The sequence below is a fragment of the Falco biarmicus genome, chromosome 2, assembly GCF_023638135.1.
Source record: "Falco biarmicus isolate bFalBia1 chromosome 2, bFalBia1.pri, whole genome shotgun sequence".
NCBI classification, from domain to species: Eukaryota; Metazoa; Chordata; class Aves; order Falconiformes; family Falconidae; genus Falco; species Falco biarmicus.
The window spans coordinates 28452997-28471292 of record NC_079289.1 but is presented as its reverse complement, the minus strand read 5'-3'; the positions used below and the strand labels follow the sequence as shown (position 1 = coordinate 28471292).

The following is an 18296-nucleotide window of genomic DNA, read 5'->3' as shown; positions in this document are numbered from 1 at the left end:
GTTTACACAATATCAAAGTGGTAAAGTTAAGATTTCATCCCAAGAAGGCAGGCAGCCAGGTAGGTCACAGGTGAAATGCAAAGCAGGTTTGTTTAAAGAAGTCTGAATGGAGAGGTGAATGCAATACAGCCTTGAAATGCCAGCTCCTTGAAAAATTTAACCTCTGACTTTGTTACACAGCTGGTGCATTAACTTTATAGTAGAGTGTTTTCTTCACAGCGCTTAGTGAATGCATGTGTTTGCAGCTGGAGAAAAAAAACGTTTGACTGTTAGCGAGCTTCCATGTCAAGGGAATACAAGTTGCAGGGCTTTCTTAAACTTGACTGTGGTGGCTGCACTGAACAAAAAAATCTGAAATTAGATATTTCTGTCTATTTGCATTTTACAGCATCTAGTAAGATTTTCAGAAGAGCTGACTTTTCCCCCTAAAGTATAATTTTGGTAAAACTAGAACTGGTAAAGCTGGAAATATAATGTTTCTGTGTAATAAAAAAACTCTGTACGCTGCCTCATATAAGCTGTGGCTGTACATTCGTGATTTTAAAATCTGTTTTCACATGGGATTTCCAAACACTCTGTGCCATAACCTGTGTGGCATAAATGTGAACTGAACATACTGGAAAAAAGGCATTTTCAGTTTTGGCCAGAAATAACTGTTTTACTTAGAGACAAAACACAGTGCTCAGCTGTGTTCAATTACAGTAACTTCAAGGTATCAATCTGTACATTCAAGTATTTTAATATGTGTTCTTTACTTTCTTGTTTCTGTCAAAGACTTTCTTAATTGGCTGTTGTTAATAAAATTTGTTTGAACGGTAATTTCCTTGCTTCCCTATGCCAGGTTTGGCAATGGACTGGAACTAGGGAAAGTAACATCCATATATAAATACTTGGCCAGAACCACACAGAAGATTTTAAATGCCAAAATGTCTGGCTACAGCAAACAGTTATAACAGTAGGAAATGAGATCAAATGATACTCCATACTATCAAATAAGTCTAGGCCAACACTTCTATATATACTTTATTTAAGGATAGCCACTTGTTTGGTTTTCACTGTTTCATTTTTTAACTTCCTTTCATAAATATGTCATTGTTCTACACCTGCATCTTAAGAATGAGGTGCCTGTAGTACTTGACTCTCACAATGTCCCATGAAGTTCAACATTTACTAATTACTTGAAAATACAGGAAGACAGCCCTTAGGTAGGCAAGTTCCACATTTTTGAGGCCTATACATATCCAAAGACAGACACTGACACTTAGGCTGTTACTGCAGGTTGTCCAAAAGAACGCTGTTGCTGCTAACCATCAAAGCTGACCTTAACTTTAGCCAGAACAGAACTACAATCCAAAAGAATTAGCTCAATTTAAAGAGGAGCAGATCTTTATTTTTAAATATAAGGTGCTTAAGCTGCACATCTAAATCCATGTTTAGACACATAAATTCCTGACTTTTCAGATGTGGTGAATATGGTCAGACCCCAGGAACAAAGCGTCTAGCTGTAGACTGAAAGGAGTGCGGCATCTAACTCATGCAGGGTTTGCTCAAGCACAGAGTAATTGAGAAACAGAATGGGTCACAAGCAAAAGGTCTCAAAGAAAAAAAAAAAAAAAGAAATCTCAGACCTTCTCTGTATGTATTATGACAGTTCAGGAGTTCATGGGAACTGGCTAAGACAGCTGCAGCCTGCAACAAACACTAGGAGCACTGCCAGAAGAACTACACCAGCTGCAGGTCTCCCACCTCACTTCTTGCTGATTGAAACTCATCTTCTTCCCCTACCATAGAAGGAACACCTATAAAGTGAAGTTCCACAATCACACAAGATGTTGCCAGTTACTTTTGTGAAATCTCTCTGAAGCAACAGTACTGTCTTTGTTTGACCATACAGGTATTGGAGAGCTAGAATCAAAAAACAGAATTTTGAGCTTAGAGATCTAGCCAAAACTGACGCTATTAAATTTGCAGTGGTAGCAGGATGTGGTAAGAGTGTTTTTGTTGTTTATCTCTTCTGTCTGTATAATAGAACTTAAGCTTCCTTTGTGTGCTAAAAAAAGATGGTGAAAACCATAGCTGCCAGCTTTCCTCTCACAGAGGAGGATTATTAATTGTTCACTGAAGGAGAAAAAACCAACAATGGTGACAACCACAGAGATAGGGCACTGACTGCCTCCCCTCTCAGCTGGAGGGGGTCATGTGAAGATAAAGACCAAACCTGGAGAAGAATTAAATGGAGGTGGGGGAAACGGGGAAGGCAGCGAAGCGCATACTGGCTGTGGGGCAGTGCTTCACTGCTAGAAGTAATTCAGCTTGATATTTCACTTAACACACTGTAACCTCTTAGCCATAACCTACGAGGCACTAAAGAATAACTTCAGCTGCAGTTTCATGGCTCTCATAGCTCATGTTCACCCCATTCTGCTTTTAAATGAGTGGTCTTACCTAAAGTACATAATGCTTCTGGAGCTTAAAGCAAGAACAGCTCTCTGCCTTGTTCACATTAGCATTTATGCATGTCCTCCACAACTGAGTATACAGGTTCTTTTCATTTACCAAAACAGTGGAATGTATCCTCTCCTTTGTTTACACACATATAGGTTTTATTTAAACACATATTTGTCTAAAACAGCTATTCAGCCTTTTCCCTAAATGACACAAAAATATTCAAAATGGAAAGGATTCATACCAGGCCTTCCTTTCTTTTCACTGTGGGAGAAGTGCCTTGCATAGGTCACAGAATCAGAGCCACAGCTGCTTGGCAGCTGTGTGTGCTTATGTGCTTATCATTGAGTTGTGTGGGAAATAAGAATATATGATTGCATATTTACATGGGCATAAGGAGATAGTCAAAGATGATGAGTTGAAGAAATTAAATCATTCTAAGAACAGTGAAGATTACTGTCATTTTTATCTTGTGGGAATGTGTAAGTTTTACATTCCACACTTGCATGCCACCTTCTTCCCTCTGACAGTTCATAGTCCCAGTGGAATGTGCCTGTAGGAGGATCTGCCTGTAGCAGAGGGGCAATCCCAAGCAGATGCACCAGCATCAAGTGAGCTTTCAACATGAAGGCAGAGACCTTCTGGTTTTATACCTTACAGAGTATGTAGTCTCTAGTTAAATGGGACAGAATGTTAGGAACTGAACTCAGGGCTAAAGAGAACCTGGTGCAATTTCTTGTCCAGCAAACTGACTGATCACCTGCGGACACCCACAGAGTATGGTGGACTTTAGGTGTGTAAGTATAAAAAAAAGGAAAAGCAGTTTATCTGATTAGGTATCTACATGTCCGTTGGCACCTATGCTTTTAGTAGTAAAACAGCTTTGTTGTTGCACATGCCCATAGGCTTCTTTGGGCAACAACACACTTTTCTCATCTGTTAAGGCCTCATGTCATTTCGGACTTACAATAAGAATTTGTGCATATAAGTCTACTGAGGTCTGATAAACAGATGGATCCTTGGCAAAATTAACACCTGCCAAAAAGCAGAGAAATTATGGCCATTTCACACAGTGGCCTGATCCTTTCCACAGTGGCTCAACAAGGAAGGCTAGCAAGCCAGTAAAGTAAGTTAGCTTTATCACACAGTTGTCATGCTGTGGATGGACTTCTCTGAAATGAGGTACTGCATTTCCAGTCTTTCTTCCAGCCTGTGGGATTATTCCCCAAAGAGACTTTTCTGTGTCATAAAGGACTGATCTTCATAGCTACAGCTTTTGTAGTCCAGAGCCTAAGTGGTATCAGACAGGCTTATATGGTAATTATACAAGGAAGACCTAGGGATTAACTTCGCTCTCAATGTACCAGAAAAAATCTTGCATCCTTTTGCTTCCACATTACTATGGATCTATAGAAATAATTTTCCAAAGAACACCTGACGGTCTCACCAGTCTCTTTGTTTTAACTCCCCAACCACTTTCACAGCTCTGTTCTTTGTCCATTCCATATTAGCAGCTTCTCATTGCTTCCTGACCAAGGAATTTTCTGCTGGGTGATGCAAGATCACTGTGCTGTCTGCACTGGTGGGTCTTGTTACCCAGTGAGCAAGATCAGCAGAGCCAAGCAGCTGGTAGGACACTGCAGTCCAATGTTATCAGCAAGAAGGCTCTTCACAATTTTTTAAACTCTTTTTTAAGATACACCATGACTAACACTAAATAGCCCAGACTATAAATATGCTAAAAGCAATCCTTTAGAAGCTTTTCATTCTAAGAAAAGACTAAGGTGGCTCACTATACAGTAAAAGTGTGATTGATTTGTCCTAAAATACTTCAAAACTGTATTGGGAGATAACAATAGCAAATTTCATTAAAACTAAATTATTCCCTTACTTTCAGTCAGACAAGGATTTCATATATAACCTATTAGCATTTAATGAATATCAATAGATTTATAACATAAGTTGGCTTTGGGGGAAGTCTGTTTCTTCTTAAGAAAAAAAACCAAAACATTTTCCAAATAAATTAATTCTAAACCCACTTATTTTTACTAGCACAGATGCATTACAAGGGAAATCTTTCATTTTAAGAATACAGTACAAAATCAAGTTACACTTCCGTACCTGTCCATCTGTCCCAATGGTGCCTCCACAATCTGTGAGGAGCTCGGACATGTCATAATAGCTAACAAACTCCCATAAACAGGCTTCCAGATTCAGATTGCGGTAGAAGCGTAGGGTATTGAAGCCCCTAATTATTGGGCTGTATTGATAGGGAATGGTCTCTCCAATCACATCTGGATTTTTGGTAGCATCAGTTAAGAAACCATGGTGGGTCTTCACTTCTGTGTAATCCAAGAGGTTGGAGCATTTATGGTTTCCAACTCTAGTTCCATCAGGGCTAAGGGTCAGCTCAAAGTTGGAGAGCTCTCTTGTAGAAATAACAGGCAGCATGCCTAAAAAATATTAATTTATATCACTATCACTAAATTTCAGTTGTCAGAGCTGCTTAATTTAGCCAAAGTTTGTCAAACACTAAGCTTGTTATGCAGTGCTTCTGTATTTTTTACTTATAATGTACTTTAGAATTCAAAGAAAGTTGATATGCTAAGTGTGTATGAGAATGTTATCCACAACAGCTATATCTTTATACCATGAAATGTGAAATAAAAATTTTCTAAATCTCCAACATATTTTTTAGTCAGGACTTAGTGCGATTTTTTCAGAAGCACATAGTAATTAACTGATTTTATATTTTTTTAATAAATAAATTCTTCTTTGGTATATCTCTATGCACTTCAAAGGAGTTTTACAAAGTGCAGGTCTAGTTCAACTTATGTAAACTATGCAATTAATCTGAAAACAATCTTCACATCAAAGACTATGTATCAATACAGTATCTTATGCACCTTGTTGCAAACTGCACTTTTACATTCATCACATTCTTCTCTGGTCCCATGTGTTAAAAGATTATATTATTATTTAGGCTATTTAAAATGACATGATTTAAAATGGCATGACCAATAAAATAGCACAAATAACAGCTTGTTGTATGTGTTCTCTCAACTACACAGCTGATTTTGTCATACCATCAATATGTGGCATTGTGACAGTCAGTTTGATGAGGTTGGCATAATCAGGATCTTCTGGGCCGGTATAGCGCAGTTTGGCAGAGAATGGTTCTGCTCCAACTACTCCTGACATATGAGGTTGACAAAGACCTAATGGAAAAAAAGAGACAGTAACTTTATGTCTAGAAGAAATAACCTGTACTTTCCCTTGCACTATTTTTAGATGTGCTCTTTTCCACTGTACAAGTTTCCAAAACAAGGAGAATTTTCATGAATGACAAGTAAATGCTTTCAGTAGCATTTACCAGAGGTTTGAACAGGAATTTACGCAAAAGAGGGTTCAAACAGAAATCATTGCTAGATCAGCTGGACCACATTTTCAGAACCAGGTGATGATACCGCACCTGTACATTTTCAGCTGCATGCGTCAACCATAGCGTGAAGTCAGTGTCAAGTGCCAATACTTTCTCACACAGGTCCTCAGAGGCATACACTTTTACTCCTCCCACCCTCTTAAGCACACACACAGATTTATGGAAGATACCTGAGTAGTGTTCAGTTGGTTTTGGCACTGGATTGGGATGTGAACCTATATATGCCTTCATAGGACTCTCTGAGCCCTCTGTTCCATTAGTGACTGAAATGTAGTTAGAATATTGTGTCAAAGGATCTTTAGAAATACTGTACATATACCAACGTAAAGCCAGCTTCAAAGTTAGATCAAGTTGCTCAGGGCCTTGTTCAGTTGCATGTTGAATTTGTCCAAGAAAGAAGAATCTGTAACTTATTTTGGCAATCCTTTTGAGGGATAGTTCAACTTGTTCTGGTATTAGTCCTGCTTTGTAGGACCAGAAGATTAGGTTTGCAATCATATAATTTGAAATCCATGCGGCTTGTAGTTGAATCATTCAATGCAGAAGTGTCTGCATTCTGGCCACAAGAATCATAGCACATTGTCATGCAATGGCCAAAGGATCACAAGGTACTCTAAGAAAGAAATCAGTAGAAATGGAAAATCAAAACAGTTGCCTTTGCCCACATTTCTACTGTTTGCCCATTTCTGAGGGATTACAAGAAAAGAGGAGGCAGGGCTCTCCTCTTGGAGAACATACTGGTTCTGGTGCACCTCATCTGGCTCAGCAACTCCAAGTTGGAAACTTCTGGCATGAGGAAACAAAATTTCTCTTCTGTACATGATAGCATCTTTTGTTTGTATTTTTTCTCAAATGCAAGTAAAGCATACTAAAGAGGCTAAATACAATTTTTTCACAATCTGCCTTACATTTGAGAATTTGGTCTATGCACTGGAGGTCAAGCATCCTCAAAACTGAAAATATTCAAGATTTTGTCAGGTTGCTCTGAACATTGCATTTCTTTCAAAACAGAATCTTAGAATTTCCTTTATGTTGTACACGATCTTCAGGATTGTTCATTTCCACATCACAGGTTACCTCAGGTAATATATGCATGGCAATTCAGTCCTGAGCCTGAGCTAACCAGCCCTGTTAATTTGTCAAGTGTAATCCAAGTAACACATTATAACTGAGCCAGTCTGTTTCACATGACAGAACTAGCTCACCCAGCATAAGGCTGTCTGCCTTTAATGAGCACTACACTGCGCCTTGTAGGCAATACCCTTAGACAGAGTCCTCTTTAGGGTGTAGGATTCCTGATAGTACAAACAAAGGTGACTTGAGCCTACAGTCAAAATGTGGAATAAAGGATAGGGGTTAATAGAGATTCTATTAATTAAGCTACTTAGAGCCCTAACTTAGCAGAATAAACTGTTTTAATTAAAATATTTAGTTGGAAAGGCCAAGGAAATGAAAATGATACTGCAAATGAACAATCATGTAATTTATTATCTATCATAAGGTCTCACAAAACCCAGAAGAGTTAATTTTGCTATGAAAGCAGCAGAGATGACACAAAGAATGCAAAATGGCTGCAGATGGGTAATAAAATAGAAGGCTTTGTAATTTACCTTGATTGCTGACAATTACTCACTCTCCATATTATAAAATAAACATAAGTATCTGTGCTTTCTGCAACAAAATATCATATGCTCTCAGACTGTACTCATGTGCATGTCAGCTCTTCATCTCTGCTTCATAATGTTGTTCAGTACAAGTTTCATGAAAAGAGCTGGCTGGGCAAAGGAGGTAGGCTACAGTAACTGCTGGCTGAGAGAAAGCATCGTCAGTTCGGTACTGATTAGGTATCAGAGAGAGACAAAGAAAGTATCAGAAAGAAGGATGAATATTATGAATAACTCAACCATGAAAAAATTTTATCTACACCCCATTATTGGACAACAGTTGCATTAGTCCTTAGTCGAGGAAGATACTGAATCTTGGGTGTCCAGTGAGGCCAGAATGCCAGATGAAGCTTTTCTTCTGGCTAAGCATTCCTAACAGCATTCCCATGTGGGTTCTCCAATGTCTAACAGGAGCTGAGATTGCAACACAACATTACTACATTTGAATTCAAAGGCCAACAGAAACCAGCTTTCACTAATTCCGTTGCACATTACATACTATTCTCCTAAACATAAAAGTTTGTTTTTAAAGTTGTGCTTTTAAAGATGTGGAAAATTAATAAAGAGAAAAACCATTTTCTTCACACAATTCTCTGCTGTGTGAAGAAAAGAGTTTTTGCACCGCCTCTACAAACAACAGAAGAAAAGCTGAGACTGTAATGTCAAAACACCTGATCATCTAATCAGATTTTGTTAGGATGGAATCTGGGATCCAAAAGAGGTCTGGGGGTTTTGCAATATGTAATGATGTCTTACCTTCTGACGTGCTTATAGTTACAATAGGGCTCATAAGCTCAAGACCCTCATTCCCATCTGAATTCACAGCACGAGCCGCACACTGGACACGAGAACCAGCTTGAAAGTAAATGGAGTCAAGTGTAATCATCTTGGAGGAAGTGAAGAAGGTATCAAAGTCAACCTCCTTCATGGGGCTAGTCACACCATCAGGACCAGTGGGTGCACTTACAAGCCACCGGTATTGTGTCAGAGTATTATTGATGTTCTCACTGGCACATATAGAACCAGTCTTGTCAAAGTCTTCGTATTTAGGATTACAAGCCTGCAGAACAAGGCAGATGTGTTAAATTTTTTTTGCTTCATGGCAAAGGAATTTTAATTTACCAAGAGTCAGTAATCTCAAAAACATGGAATTGACAACTCCAATAAATCTATTAAGAAATCAATTTATTTTGACAGTAACACTTTCAGCACTGTTATGGTATATTAAAAGGCAGGTCTAACCATGCTTATTGAAATAAAAATATTATTTTAAATTATGGTTTATTGGTGAAAATCTAACTATGTTATGAAGGTACAGACTACACTCTCACATATATATTTTGGATTTCAATATTTCTTTTGGTTTTTATATTTAGGAGAACTATTCAACATAAGATGCATTCCTGTGCATAAGGAACGGTGTGAGAAACCAGCTGAAGATGCAGAGAGTCCAAAACCTTCCTCAATGCATATGAACATTCATGCAAACTTTTCAGTTGCAAAATTACAATGAAAGAAGCCTGTAGGACTTCAACAGACAGTACTAATTTTTCAGTCTGTATCACTCATTGAAAACAATTTATCGCCAGGGATTTTAACTCCACAAATTGAGGCAAGACAATGCAGGAAATAGTAAAATCATGCAATCACAGACTTAGTGTGAACATCAAACTGCTCTTAGTGATGAACAAGTGAAAAATCTTTCTATGCTTTTTGTCCTCTTGAAAATTGATTTGTTATCCAGACAAAGTAGATTAACTCTTAGGACAGTTCTAGTCTCATGCGTGACTCACAACAATATGGATTGATACTGAGCGCCTAAAGTCCATTGAACAAAATCCATATACTGATTTTGTTCCATCTTTCCACAGAGATACTCACTGTGATACAGATGACAGGATAGCCAGCTATGGGACTTGTTCTGTCTTTGGCACTAGAAATATCATCATATATCAAAAGGGATGCAACTTGCGGGACAGAGGGAAAGGTGACATCTGCCATGCTGTTCATTTCTTCAATGTAAACAATGGCCTTGGCTGTCTGAACAATGAAAAGGCAGAAATAGTTCTCTGTGAATATTTAAATAAACAAGGGGATTCAGGCTAGACCTTGATCAGAATATGTGTAGCCTTTGGAACATTGTCCTCAAAGAAGTTCTAACACCTCAACTGGATGAGCTGTTGAAAAAGGGTTGAGGCACTGGAAAGTATATTGCAGACTACAAAAGCAAGAGCTAAAATTATATTTTTCTTTTCAGAACACTGAAGATACCAGACCCAGTGGGGTACCTTTTGTCCCAGCTTTCTTGAATCACTTCAGTACTCTGGCAGAACCCTAATGTGCAGTGTATGCTTTAACGCCTGGTGGAAATGGGATGCTTGTCATCAGCAAAGGCTGTGTCTCTGCTGTCTGGCCACCTGGAGTCAGACTATATATATTGTGATACTGATGAAGCGGTCAAAGGGTTTGAAGAACATTATATGCAGAATCAGAGGAATATACTGTTCAAATTAGAAGTACATATGTTATAATGCTAAATACGAAAGTGTGGCTATTTCATTTCACACAACGAGAATATTAAAAGGGTTTTGAAAGCAGAAGTTATATTTCACCTAATTGCTCTTTTTACAGCATAGAGGTTATATTGTGTTGCCAGGGTGTGTTTCCAAGAGGATATCAGTTTTTAGGACTGATTCTATGAGGAGAATGTGTCTGGAATGGTATCTTGAAGACTTCAGTCTCTCATTGTTTCCATGACCCCACGAACATTATTCCCTTGGCAACAATCTGTTTTGGGTAGGTACTACTGTGTCAGCTGGGATGATCTTCTTTGTCTTTTAAGATACAAGCCAAGATATACAAGCCATATACATGGCGTGTATAAACCTTAGAAGAAGAGTAAAGCTGTGAGCCAGAAAGTAAGGTCTGTTTACCAGATTTTGCTGTTGAGGACTTTGCATCAGTTTGTTACCTGTATTTCTGCGACCATGTTCTCGTCAGGCTTCAGGTGAACAGTGAAGGCTTCTCTCATCTCCCTTACTCCATCAAAGAGAACTTCAATCTCCACAAAGTGCTGTGTTTCACCTTCCTTAAACTCAATTTCTAAAAATATAAAAAGACACTTAAAAATAAATCTGTTTTTTCATAACAAGCTGTAATTCTAGACCCAGCCACGAGAGATGGCAGTTAATACTCACTTTTAAAATTACAGATGTTCATATATTTAGTTTAACCTCTTTGATGCTAAAAATAATAATAATGAATAGCAGTGAACACATGGAAATCACTGAAAATAAAGCATTATCATCATCAAAAGAGATTTGCAAAGACCAAGATTTAGTCTCACAGAAAGTAATTCCTTGAAAATTACCTGGGACTAATTATTACATAAACGTTGGTAACATGAATGACCAAAAGACTGAGGAGATCTCAATAAAAAGTATTTATCATGCCTTAGTCATACAAGATGCATTTAATTACAATGGCATATACCAAAACCAAGATACAAGACTAGAGTTACACAAAAGGGTACTGCATTTTGAAAAGCATTATCTCTGAAAAAACTTTGCTTGCCATGATGGATAAAAAGTTCAGTCTTATCTGTCTCTATTGAGTTTGTGTAGCAAAGTCTTGGTTGTGGGAGGGCTGCAGGCATGGCTTCTGTGAGAAGATGCCAGAAGCTTCCATCATGTCTGACAGGGATAGGGCCAGCCAGCTCCAAGATGCACCTGCCACTGGCCAAGGCTGCGTCCATCAGTGGTGGTGGTAGCCACTCTGTGCTAACATTATTTAAGAAGGAGAAAAAAACTGCTGCACAGCAGCAGTCAGAAGGGAGAAGTGAGAAAATGTGAGAGAAACGACTCTGCAGGCAGCAAAGTCAGTGAAGGAGAAAGAGGAGGAGGTGCTCCAGGCACTGGAGCAGACTCCGCTGCAGCCCGTGGTGAACACCACAGTGAAGCAGGCTGTGCCCTGCAGCCCAAGGAGGCCCACGGAGGAGCAGATCCCCACCGGCAGCCCCTGGAGGCCCCACGCCGGAGCAGGTGGGTGCCTGAGGGAGGCTGTGACCCATGGGCAGCCCACGCTGGAGCAGCTCCTGGCAGGGCCTGTGGCCCCGCGGGGAGAGGAGCCCGGGCTGGGGCAGGTTTGCTGGCGGGGCTGGGGACCCCGGGGGGACCCAGGCTGGAGCTGGCTGTGCCTGAGGGACGGCACCCGTGGGGGGACCCGGCTGGGGCAGGGTGTGAGAACTGCAGCCCGTGGGAAGGACCCACGCTGGAGAAGTTCATGGAGGAATGCTTCCTGTGTGCGAGACCCCATGCTTGAACAAGGGAAGAGTGTGAGGAGGAAGCAGCAGCAGCAACATGTGAGGAACGACCAAAACCCACATTCCTTGTCCCCCTGTGCTACTTGTGGGGAGAAGGTAGAGAATTTGGGAGTGAGGTTGAGCCTGGGAAGAAGGGAGGGGTAGGGGAGAAGCTGTTTTAAAATCTGGTTTTATTTCTTATTGGCCTACTCTGATTTGATTGGTAATAAATTAACTTAATTTCCCCAAGTTGAGCCTGTTTCGCCCATGACGGTAAATGCTGAGTGATCACCTCGTCCTTATCTCATGGGTCTTTCATCATATTTTCTCTCCCCTGTGCAGCTGAGGAGGGGAGTGATTGAGCAGCTTCGGTGGGCACCTGGTGTCCAGCCAGGGTCAGCATACCATACTGACAGTAAGAAGAGTGCTGTGGTTCTTGGATGTATTAATTACTAAAGGAAGAAGTAGTACAGAAACTATTTAACGTTCGTTTAGGGAATGGGTGAGAGTGATAGTAGGTGTATTTCTACTGTCTTTGTTTTTAAAGGATGTCAAATCAATCAAAGATGGTACAGAAAAGACCAACAGAAACTGAGGACCAGAAGGAAAAAAAAAAAAAAAGACTTGCAGAAAATGATGTTCTGATTAGTATATTGAAATACTGTCACAAACAAAAAATACCAGATGCTAAAGAGCTCTGCTCAAGTATGTATGGTGATGATGAAGCGATAAGGACTGGTCAGTGAAGCAAAACACTAAGAAACACTCATCCTCTCTGGTGCCTTCAAACCAAGACTGGATGCCCCTTCTGAAGTGTATACTTCCTCTAACCAAAAGTTATTGGGTTCTACAGAAGTAGCTAGGGGAAACTGGGAGAATCCTGCAATCCATGATGAGTCTAATGATACTTCCAGCCTTAAATTTTACTAAGCCATGAAAATACTCTTTGTGGTAATAAACATGCTGGTGTGAGAGCTAAGAATTTTACTGAATTTCAGCTTGTCACACTTCCTTCAGATAACCCAGTTAGGGATGTGGGGTTTATACCCATGACTGAACAGGCAGGGTCCCTAAACCAACAGATGCTCTGATTCTTCTGTGGGGAAATCCTGCAGATCACAGACCTTTCTCAAAGGTTCTTGTTATTGTTCTGCAGTAGCATGTTTCCCTTGAAAACTCTGCTCCTGTGTGCTGTCAGTGCACAGCAGGGAGAGGGTAAAGCAAGGCCATGTGTATAGGTAATGTGTATAGATAATGCGTACAGGGTAAGGATTAGCTGACATTAAAAATTCCTGTGGTTTTCAAAAGGAAAGAGCAAAACTCTAAAATGCACAAGGCAAAGTGACTGTAATTAGCAAGCTATGGGTTGATAACTTTCTTGTTGCTAACAATTTTTCTCTTCAAATATTACTAGTGGGAAATGCCTCTTTATGGAATTCGGAGATAGCCCACTGTTGTTACTGGATGTTCAAAAATAAGTCCTATCTTTCGGCTGGACTGGGCACCAAAACAGTTTATACAAAACTGTAAAAGCACTCCAGCAATGAATGATTAATCTTAGTATCATGTATTATCGTAAACTTTAGAAGAAAAAAATTCATAGTGCTACAAAGTCTATTAGTCATTCACTAAACCATGTTGATGGGCGACTAATAGAAATAAGTTTATCAACTAAGAAATTTCTTATTCTGTTGCACAACTCTCCTTATTCATTACTAGTGAGGAGCATTGGGCAGTGAATTGCAGAGATATAGAAATAAAGCTTAATTATTATGAAAGTAAAAAAATGAACAGAAGTAGACATTAATTCCTACATAGAGCAAAAGCCATTAGCTTAATGAACTGCTTGAGAATCAACTACACAATCATATCCTATAAGTAGATGCTTTTGCAAAATAATGGTATTACACTTTGCAAATGTTACTAAGGTGGCACTCACAGATTTATTCCACATTTATTACTTGAGCTACAGATGTTTTCAAAGTAGACACAATTCTTTTGCAAATACCTTCACTGATATCTAGTATTCTAAGAGCAGTTGCATACCACATGGGATCACGTCTGTCCTGAATTTAAATAGCAAAATGTATTAATAGATGTAGTTGCAAAGTAATCTATTCATAAAGTTACTTAATTTTTCAAATATTACATTAAAGTCATGAACAAAACCAAATAGTAGGATGTGATAATCATCTGAATGATCCTACCTTCTGATATAGGGTGATAGTCTTCTCCAGAAGTAGCAGATCCATCCTTTGTATGAACTCTCACAACAGAAACCTTGGAAGTGTCTCCCAAACGAAGCACTGGGATTTTTACAACTGCTACTTGCCTTGTGTCCTTTGGTTCACTCACACTAAATTTGGTCTCACCAAACTTAATAATAGCCTCTGCAAACAGAAGAAAAATGTTTTTAGAGCACACAAATGGGCTTCCAAAAGCCAATAACAACAAAAAAATTTCTTACTGTCTGCATCATCCCGAATCTTTATCAGCATCTCATTTTGTTCACCAATAGAGGCACCAAACGAAGAATCGCTTCTTGGAGTGCCAAGAACCAGGCGTAGTTCTTCCTCTTCTTCATGGAAAGTATCATCCATAAGCACCAGCGTGCAAGGCTTCTCAGTTTCACCTGCAATCATTCTGAAGGTAACATCATGCAGAACTTAGGTGTTCTTTGCTCTATTACAATACTTCTTCCCAAGCTCAAGGAACCACAGACTGCTTCTGCTGGCCAAGGCATCCACCTTGACACTGCATAAGTTAATGGGTAATGACAATAGTGAAAGCAGAATTGGTAATCATTAGCTTTCTATGAAAACTCATTAAAGTGGCATCCACTATTTTGGGACTTCTCAAAGACAATTTTCTATCTGGTATATCCACTTCATGTGTATTGTTCCTTTTGTTTTATCTTAGAATAAAATACTCCTCAGTGACCTCTCCCACAATGTGCATTTAAAAAAAAAAAAAAAAATACTTGCACGAGGAAACAGAGTAATAGAAACTTGCACTAATAATGGTAATTTTGTCCTGAAGTTGTCCAGTCTCTTTTGACTGGACACTCTCCAACTGTGTGGACCTTCACTTATTTAATTTGATTTTAGTATCTTTTAAACTCCCACTGATTCCAAGCAACAAAGGTTATTGCCTTAAAAATGCTTTGGAGTTGCAGAATACTCAGTTTGAGCACTCAAAAATTAATGTGTCTAGACTTACTAGATGTTCAGAGACTGGGAAATAGGCCTTGTCTTAGGTCTTCTACAAGATCAGCAAGAGTTATGAGTGGTGCACAGTGTCTGGCTCCAAGTGTCAGGCTTAGTGGGCTCATCATCACGAGAATGACTCCTACTTCGCCGACAAAAGGAACAGCATAGGATATGAAAGAGGTCAATTTACAGTATTTTTTCATCATTACACATGCAACTATGATCCAAGCTCTTCAAGAAGAACCAGACCAGGATACTGACTGTGTTCATTCTCTGAGGTGGGTTTTTTTCCCCCTATAGAAAATAAATTATCCATTAGGAGGAGAAAAAAATTTTTCAAAATATTTATCCTGCTCATTGTTACATGTGAAATGTGAAAACTACTGAAACTGCCACATATTAAACATGCCTAAGAAGCTTATGGAAACAAGATACGATCGTAGCAGATCTCTTTTTGCTACTTGTCTTAATGGAGAAATGGTAGAGTGACACTCAAAAAAAATGAGGAAAATCACTTCCTAAGGGGTCCAGATCCATTAATTGTAACAAGTTGGACTCTATCCTGGTTGCACAGAAACAATGGCAAAGGTATAGAGTACATGACAGCGCTGAAAGCTGAGGCCATCTCTAAATAAAGATAGATGGAACAACTCACTTTACTAGAGAACTATCATACATATCTACAGAAATATGAAGGTCGTCATTTCTGTGATAAGGGCATACCAAGGATTTCATGCTGATGACAGAACTTGCTTAGGGCTTGTAAAAATATTATCTGTGTGTAAACTTAAAAGACTAAACTGTTCTGCACAAATAGAAGGAATCAGGTAATATTCTTTCAAGGCAGGAACATCTGACTTATTTGTATTTAATGTCTGATGTGAAATATTAAGTATCTGATATTAGTGAATTGCCTTAGGAAAACTTTGGTGGGAAAAAAAAGTTCAAACAGAAATTACAAAGCTGTATCCCTGTTGAAAGACCTATTACTTACTTCAGTGAAAGTCAAATGTATTTACCAGAAATCTGCTTAACAAAGAGCAGAGCTTCTGAAGTTTCCTTTCTCACAGCAGGTCTGTGCTTCCATTACTGTGTTACACTGAACCTGCTTTTGCTATCAAAAATATCCTGGCACTCAGGCTGAACCTATATGAGATTATGTCCCTCCCTTTGGTTCCTATTGATGATCCCTCTATGTCAGAAGTGAAGCAAAAAGAGACAACAATTTGTGCACTCTGCCCATTGTGTACAGAAAAAAGCTTGGTTTTCCAGAGTGGTCTTTTTGGCAGTACTTTGTGAGAAGACACAATTAAAATGAAAGAAAACAAACAAACAAAGGAAAGGAAAGCAAAGCAATGCAAAGCAAAACAAAACATGGTAGACTCAAAGCTTCTAAAATAAGATCAAAAGCTTACCAGGAAGGAATGTGATGATGGAACTGTCAGTATTAGGACGTTCTTCAAAGTCCATCATTACCTGAGCTGAACCTTGCCTTGTATAGCACCTCACAGTGGATGTGTATCGGATATCCCCACTCCTGTATATCATGGCAGAAATCTGTCCATCATTTTCATTGCCTACATATACAGATTCCTTAAACTGCATCTTAGGCACTGGGAAGAAAAACATAAAAAGAATGTGTATAATTGCAAAAGTTATCATATCTTTCCTCCATTATTTCAAATTTGATATCTTACATTGCACAGGATACATAAAATAAGCAGCCAGACAGCAAATTACTGAACACATCGTCTGTAGCTGAAACAGGCAGACTTGCTGGTTTTGGTGTGATTCAAAAGGAAAAGTGCTATTTGTGTACTGCAGTCATCGATCTCCTGCAGAAATGTGAAAAGGCAAAAAAAAATATTACTCACAGTCAGACAGTGAGTCATTAATGAAGATGGTGGCCTTGCTGGGTTCTCCAAGGGCAGCGTTCATGGGCATCCTTAGCACAAGCTCAAACTTCTCAGTTCCTTCTAACACCGGTTGCCCAAGGTCATCCAGAATTACCACACGAAATGTCTGCATATGGACTCCAGGGGAAAAATCCAAATTACGACTGATGCCTACATAATCTACTCCAGCTACCAAAGGAAAAGAGATTAAAAAGTATTAAATTAATAAATAACATTACCTGCAATGAAAAATAAAAACATCTATCATTACACAGTTAATTGTAAGCAAATATATAGGGTTTTTTATATACCGTTTTAGAATTTGCCAAATTCTGGCAGTCATGTAAAGCAAAAAGCTCTTTTGACCAATATAAGTTGGACTATACAATAAAACAAGTCAATATTAAGCTATAAATATTAAGAACTGTTCAGAGGAGTTGTGTAAAACAAAGTGAATGGAAAATAAAAGAATCAAATTCTGCTCAGACCATGTCTGGTGAGGTCTGGCACCTTAATGTTAAAGGCAGACTGATCTGGGTTTGGTTTGCTTTTATGTTTTGTTTTGTTTTGAGCAAAGCAAAACAATCCATAAAAAGCCAGTAAGAAAGCAAACAAACCAAGATACTGACTAAAATGTGACACACTGTCTCAGAACCAAAGCATTAAAGCTATCTAGGATTTTAATAAAGGACTGAGTTTTAATAGTTTTAATGTTCATTTTTGGGGGGAGAATAAGCAGCAAAGCTGTTGAAACAAAGCTTTGGGGAGAAATGGTTTCACTGAAATTGAAATAAGGTTTGGAATTCTGTGAATTTAACGAAATACGGCAAGATTAAAGGCCATTATCAGGTGGGCACTTGCCTGGGGTCCCTGCTGATCTACCCCAGATCTAAGCCTCTAACACAGGATGCCAGGACTGGCAGCTCAGTGCAGCAGAATCATTGCAGAACTGTGTAAGACCAAGAACCAGGTTTATGGTTTTACAGCCAGCCAGCCATGTCAGAGCTTTCAGGCTGTAACCAACAGTCAAGACAGTCCAAGAGGTGTGCCATTTCCAGTTTTGAATCTAGAGGTCCTAGCAAAATTAATTATGATTCTTACTGTATGGAAATATTTTTTTCCCCCAGAAATAAAATAACTTAAATATTCAGGATGAGATAAAGACATCAGATCATATAAAGCAAGTTCAGAAGTGAAGTAATCTTATCTTTTTTTCAGACTTCATAATTTTCTTTTTCATGAGAAATAGGTTTATCATATAAGTTATGTCTGATACGTATATAAGATGATTAGATATTCCTGAAATAACAGTAAAGTTTTACATAATTTTGGCTAAAAATT

At 38.8% G+C, this 18296-nt stretch overlaps 1 protein-coding gene across 1 annotated transcript in view; it reads right to left on the bottom strand.

Annotated features, from left to right (window-relative positions):
* The window catches only part of FREM2 (FRAS1 related extracellular matrix 2), a 143155-nt gene that overhangs the window by 23076 nt on the left and 101783 nt on the right, over positions 1-18296 (bottom strand). The window contains exons 8-16 of the mRNA XM_056329345.1: positions 16935-17144; positions 16476-16673; positions 14319-14483; positions 14059-14241; positions 10523-10653; positions 9433-9591; positions 8308-8611; positions 5532-5663; positions 4567-4898 (exon numbers count right to left, since the gene is read on the bottom strand). Of these exons, the coding sequence (XP_056185320.1) occupies positions 4567-4898; positions 5532-5663; positions 8308-8611; positions 9433-9591; positions 10523-10653; positions 14059-14241; positions 14319-14483; positions 16476-16673; positions 16935-17144 (1814 nt within the window). The remainder of the gene's footprint in view (positions 1-4566; positions 4899-5531; positions 5664-8307; positions 8612-9432; positions 9592-10522; positions 10654-14058; positions 14242-14318; positions 14484-16475; positions 16674-16934; positions 17145-18296) is intronic.